Source organism: Eurypyga helias, unplaced genomic scaffold (assembly GCF_000690775.1).
Source record: "Eurypyga helias isolate BGI_N326 unplaced genomic scaffold, ASM69077v1 scaffold16973, whole genome shotgun sequence".
NCBI lineage: Eukaryota > Metazoa > Chordata > Aves > Eurypygiformes > Eurypygidae > Eurypyga > Eurypyga helias.
Window position 1 is genome coordinate 11,433 of NW_010243487.1, and position 6,546 is coordinate 17,978.

The 6,546-nt window shown below is 48.2% G+C and overlaps 1 protein-coding gene across 1 annotated transcript; it reads right to left on the reverse strand.

Moving 5' to 3' along the window:
* Positions 1–1,088: 1,088 nt before the first annotated feature.
* N4BP2L1 (NEDD4 binding protein 2-like 1) lies at positions 1,089–5,336 on the reverse strand (the record flags this gene model as incomplete). The annotated part of the gene is made up of 4 exons (XM_010149443.1): positions 1,089–1,291; positions 3,110–3,186; positions 4,365–4,453; positions 5,212–5,336. Coding segments are annotated over 4 exons (494 nt in total), but the record flags the coding sequence as incomplete, so codon positions are not given.
* Between the last annotated feature and the right edge of the window lie 1,210 nt (positions 5,337–6,546).

The window sequence follows — 6,546 nt, forward strand, 5'->3', positions numbered from 1 at the left end:
CCAGCAGTGGCTTCTTGGCCCTTAGTGGTGAAAGGAATTGATTTCTCCCCTGAGGGAACATCTTTTTTTTCCCCTTTCTTAAGTCATTATTTTGTCCTAATGAGTTAGTTTGGGTGCTTGGTAGCCTTGTGCTTCAGCTATTGAGAGCTGCTCCTGTAGCCATGTTCCTACTTAGAAGTTAACAAGTACCAGCCTAACACTGCTGTTTCCTTTAGGAGCCCTGCGTATATGGACTCGCCTCAGGATCAGTTGAATTCCTATGTCTTGGCAAGATAAAGGGCTGAATTTGGTGTATTGAAGGGTTTCACCTCCAGGCTGGAGAAGCTGTTTGGCTGTGATAGAGGTAAGGCTGGCATGAATCCAGACTGCAGAGGTGTAGCTAGGGAACAGCAGCAACTACAACCTGCTAGAGCTACCTTCACCATTCCCTTTGCCTTTCTTAAAGCTGGCAGTAATGCTGTAGGGAAGGTGGAGTGGGAAGATACAAAAGGTTATACAGCCAGATACAAAGAAGCCGTGGATGCCCCATCCCTGGAAGTGTTCCAGGCCAGGCTGGATGAGGCTTTGAGCAACCTGGTCTAGTGGAAGGTGTCCCTGCCCATGGCAGGGGGGTTGGAACTAGATGGTCTTTAAGGTTCCTTCCAACCCGAACTGTTTTATGATTCTGTGAGTAAAATGACAGGAAATTACAAATGCAAGGAGAAAGTTGGCCACATGGCTGGAAGAAAGACAGAATTTAGGAATATTTACTGTTATCTATTAGTGACAGAGCACATTGCAGAAGAAAACCCCAAAAGTATGTGGCACAGCCAGTAAATTTCACAGTAAGCTTGAATGGATTTTCATGGAGAAGGAAGGATGAGAGAGAATACAGTTGTACTGAGCATAGTGCGTTAGTCATGCAGAGCTGTAAGGTCACAATCCAGTGACATTTAAAGATGTAAGAAGTAAGTCATTTAGAAATGTAGTAGAAAATTACAAGAATAAAAATCAGTTTAGAAAAATGTAAAACTAGAGACTTTTATACCCTGTTAATTAAAATACACTGAGGAATCCCCTTCTTCAGTTAAAAGGTGTGTTGTGTGTACGTGCCACGTGAGGCCTTCTGTTAGGGAAGGCTGGAGGAGGCGTGGAATGGGCACCCATGCCGTGTGCTGCATTTGGTCCACTGGAGCTTCTCTCCTCTCTGCTTGCCTCTTCCGACTGGAGAACACTGTGGAAGGTGACATGGTGCTCGTATTGGTCTTTCATCCGCTGTATCTTCTCTCGAGGGACGTGATGAGTATTTCTTCTGTAGAGACAACAGAAAATACAAGTATTTAGCTGCCCGGGTATTGCAGGTTATCTTAAGCTTGCTAAAGTTCCTGATATGTTCAGGATAACAGTGCATGTCCCCGCTGATCCATTTTGAGCCTTTTTTTGCCAAACTATTCTCCACTTCCACCTACTTGTTAAGAGTATTTTTGTGACTGCTGAAAAATGTAACACAAGTATTTTTGTGGGGCATAAGTCAGACAAATGCTTTGAAATGTAGGCCAGGTAGGAAAGAGCTATGGAGAAGACCTGTGTCTTATTTTATATGGGGTTTGGTGCTAAGGGCTTGTTAGCCTCAGGGTAAGATTTATAAAGCTGCAGAAGCATAGACAGCCTGGACACAGACTAACAACCAACTAGTATAGCAGTCCAAACCTGTTGTTGCTTTGTCTGAGTGCAAGTGAGGAAGAAGTCATACCTGATGTGGTTCATGCTCTAAGGCAGACTTGTAAATGAAAGGAGGGTGCAGAGGGGTGGCAGTTGGTCTCTTCTCCCAAGTGACAAGCGACAGGACAAGAGGAAACGGCCTCAAGTTGTGCCAGGGGAGGTTTAGATTGGACATGAGGGAAAACTTCTTCATGGAAATGCTGTCAGGCATTGGAACAGGCTGCTCAGGGAGGTGGTGGAGTCACCATCCCTGGGGGTATTTAAGAGATGTGTGGACAAGGTGCTCAGGGACATGGTTTATGGTGGGCTTGGCAGTGCTGGGTCAGTGGTTGGACTTGATGATCTTAAAGGTCTTCTCCAACTTAAAAGATTCTGTGAGTCTGAGAGGGAGTGGAACAGGATGCTCCAACCTGCTGGGCTTTCTGGATAGACCAGAAAAGGCTGCAGTACCTGGACAGAATCATGGGAATTCTTTTTCCAAAGACCACCAGGGATTTCTGCTTCTCTCAGAGTTTGCAAACTCTGAGTATCTTTGGGTTTGGCACCTAGCTCTATTAGACACAATTCATCATCTAGAATCTAAGTTTGTTTTACATCCGTATTTTCAGCTACCATCGGTGTGCAAATCCTGCATCGCCCAACACAGCTTTACCTGGTGGGATCAAGGTGACAGTAAGGCAGCAGCTGCTAAATAAGTCGGTTGGAATTAACTCCCCCTGCCCTCTGCCTGCAGTAACAGACAGGTTAGCACGTGTTAGCTGCTGGATCTAGGAGAAGGTGCGCACTTGCCACCGTCGCGTCGTTTACAGCTGGTTGGTTAAAGGCTAGAAAATCAGCTTGCACGGGGTTTTTTAGGGCTATAACCATTAACCCTGCACCCACTAGCCAAACTAACCTCTGTAAAGCCACAGGTGGCTGCCTCTATATCCTGCCACGTTACTAAAGTCGATACATTCATTGAACCCCTTTTGTGTGTGCAGGGTAAGATATTCAGAAAGATCTCCAGAGCCCCGTTTCTTGACCACAGAGTGTAGCACCCCACCCTTGCAAGACAGTATTCGTTATGGTTACTTTTTTTTAAGAACAGATGTCTGAACATTGTCTCTAATGCTTAGGCACGTTTTGCACCCGAAGGGTGCTGCTCAAAAGATGGAATGAGAATCAGGGTTCCTGCCCCAAGAAGCTGCAATGTAAGTACACGCTTGAGGGTGTTGCTTTTCCTACTGCCTGACTCGCTTCAGCACTGTCAGGTTCTTTCGGGGCTGAAATTACTGCAGAGCAGGTAGTGAGTCACAGCAATTTTCCATGACAATCCCTCTGTTGTCATTTCCTAGGTTACCTGTTAGGGTATATGAGGAGTGCTGACCTGTCTCAGAGCACATCAATAATGCGAGAAGCTGTCACGTACCTCGTCAGTTCGTGAACATTGAACTTCCAGGGTGTATCTGGTTCTTGGAATATAACTTCATATCTATTTTCGCGTGCCTGAAGAAGCAGACAGAAGGTTTAGAGCTCAGGAGCAGCCAATCTGCCAGACCCCCTGAGGCTTTACCTGGCTGAGACGTGTACCCTATGTACCGGGAGCCAGAAAGAGGAAGATAACTATGGCTCCCATCAAGCTGCTGGTCCTGAGTTTGTTTCCTTCTACATCAAAGGATTTGGGTCTCCCAGCAAAATTTGCCTCCGCACTGCCCCTGGTCCCCATTGCCCATGGCAACGGCATCCTAGCACTTCAGCTCTCTGGGAGGCACGGATGGCTCAAGAGTCACAAGTTGGCCAAGCCAATCCTGAGCTGCCAGGAGCGTGAGGTCAACGTCTACCAGCCATGCCGCTTCCAGCCGCTTTGTCTGCAAGTCTCAATCTTTTTCAAGGTAAAGCAACACATTCATGTGTGTGCGTACATATAAATATAAGTGCATATATATCTAATACAGTTGTTGATTGCTTTGGGGTTTTGATTTGGGGGAAAGGAGGCAGAGAATTCTGTTGGCTTTTTTACACCTCTTCCACCTCTGGCTGTGCGCTCTCACCTCCTTCGTAGCCACCCGCATGCGTTCACCACCTCTGCATGGAGTGGCGCGTCCGGGCTTTCCAGCACCGCGATTAATTCATGCCTCTTCCGTGCTTCCGCGTAAGCCATACTTAGACCCAGATTTCTCAAATGACAAGGCCGTAACCCAAGAGCAGAGGCACGAGCGTAGCGTTAGCAGGCAGTACGCCACCCTACTGAAGTACTGCCAGGACTCCTGACAAGAGATACCGATGCAGCTTCGGAGTCTCTTTACGAGGTATTTTTCACAAGTCACAAACTGTAAGTCATATCTTGATACATTTTCCATCAAATAGTTTGGGAAATTGCAATCCGTGTCACTACTAGGGAAGGGGATGGCATCCAGCTCATCATGAAGTTACAGGGCAAGTTCAAAGACACTTAATCTGTTCAAGCGGTTTTGCTTTCACTGAGGTACATAGGTGACTAGATAAAGCACTGTGCTGGCACCTCTTCCCCTACTCCGTCACAATATCAATACTTAACTATCATCAGAGAACTAAGGAAAAACAGAAGTCATTCTTTTTAGCCATGCTAAGACCCGTTTCAGTCAGATCACCTCTTACACGTCGCAGCCCAGTGTATAAAAGCAGTAAATCGGAGCTTTCGCTACCATCATCACATACGGCTTCATTTCCCAAGCGTGGATGTTGGTATTATCAATAATAATCGGGCTTTTCCCATTCTTCATGGCCTTGTACGCTGTAATGTAACACATTCAAGTAAAGCCAACGCGTATTAACCAACGGACTGAGCCAAGTGTTACTAGCCCTAAAGCATCCGTCCTTTGCCCACGGCCAGCACGCTTTGTTTGCCACCAGACTTGGCTCTGTGGCCACCAGCCAAAGGCGAGCAGAGGTCAGTGGCCAGCGGGTGCCCTCCTGGACAAGGTGATGCAGGCACCAGCCATCCTCAGTAGTAAGATCTCAGCCTCCTGCAGAACTTACGTGGGGGGATCGCAGCACACTTACAGCAGCTGAAATTGCCTGTTACTTGAAAAAGATGTCTGTGATCTCAAAGCGTTTTCCAGTGCTAGAAATGAGTTCAGAGCACGGTGGTGGTTCATTCTCAAACTTGCGATGAGGTTTGCAAGTTTTCCTCCTGGCTATTGCTACCTCCCCCCTGTTACACCCCTTCCAAGTCAGGATATCAACGGAGTTACCGTCCAAAGGCCGCGGCGCACAGAGCTGTTATTTCACCAAGATTCAGCAGTGCTACCTCACAGGCGCCGGTTCACTTTCTAAAATAACACCTATCAATCACCAACATATTTTTTTTCATGTACAATTTTTTCTAAGTCAGAAGAAATAAAATCAAGGGTGGTGAATGTATTCTTACAACCCCTACTCCATGAATTTCAGCGTATCGCACCACTTTGAGCCCTTATTTTGGGAGCTAACTTCACAGACAGACCGAAAAGAGAAACTGTTCTGCCAAACCCCTGGATCAATTTCAGTCACCTCTCTTCTGGTTCCATTTGTGTGCATCCTCTAGGAGGTCGGGCTCAAACACGTACACACCATTCTCCATAAAGAAGTCGTCAGTACTAAGGACTACGGCACCAGGATGGTCGCGTTTCAGCTGTCTGCAGAAAAAAAATGGTGAAAGAACGATCAGTGTGTGCTAACACCTGCCTTCAAACGAGAACCTGAACGCAGGAGCCATATGAATGCTCTGCAGCTATGCACAGGGCTTCGTTTGGAAAGATCCCAGCTCAAAGGATCTGCAAGTAATGTGATCAGTAGGTGGACACGCAGGAGGAAAGGCATGGAGCTTAAAGGCGTGGCCTTGATTTCACAGAATCACAGAATGGTTTGGGTTGGAAGGGACCTTAAAGCCCATCTAGTTCCAACCCCCCTGCCATGGGCGGGGACACCTTCCACTAGACCAGGTTGCTCAAAGCCTCATCCAGCCTGGCCTTGAGCACTTCCAGGGATGGGGCATCCACAGCTGCTCTGGGCAACCTGTGCCAGGGCCTCACCACCCTCTCCAGGAAAAATTTCTTCCTGATATCTAATCTTAACCTCCCCACTTCCAATTTAAACCCGTTACCCCTTGTCCTGTCACTACAGGCCCTTGTAAAAAGTCCCCCCCAGCTTCCTTGTAGCCCCTTCAGGTACTGGAAGGTGCTATAAGGTCTCCCCGGAGCCTTCTCTTCTCCAGGCTGAACAAGCCCAACTCTCGCAGCCTGTCCCCATAGCAGAGGTGCTCCAGCCCTCTGAGCATCTTCGTGGCCTCCTCTGGGTTTGCTCCAACCAAGTCTCTGTGATCACTGGCGGTATCACTGGAGATGATTGAACAAATCCTGTAACTATTTCACGGCCTGTCATGTTTTTCCATCAGAAAATTTGGAAATAAATGACTTTCTGATACCGAACCTGGCAAGCAGCTTGGAAGGAGCATTTTCAGCGCTCAGAGCCTGACAGAAGGGTACGTCGGGCTGATCTCGGAGCTGGAAAATTCTCAAGCTACCTCCAATGCCCCAGAGATCAGACAGGGCGTGTACGTAGCACCACCACGCAGAGCCGCTTGCTCGGGACCCTCCCCCCAACACAAAGCATTCCCGAGGCATTTAAAAGCTTTTCGTTTCAGCCGACCATCTGAACTTTGAGACCCAGAGCACATGCCCAGCGCTATGGCCTGGCCACCTGCGTTTTCACAGCTCCCGCTGCCCGGGGGACTTTGCCCTCGTGGGACCCAGCCAGGCGAGGGCTGCGGCTGGCACAGTACGTCCCCGCCCTCACATCCCACCCCAGGGGGGGCGGCTGCTGTGGGTGAAGCGCCAGGTGCCTGTC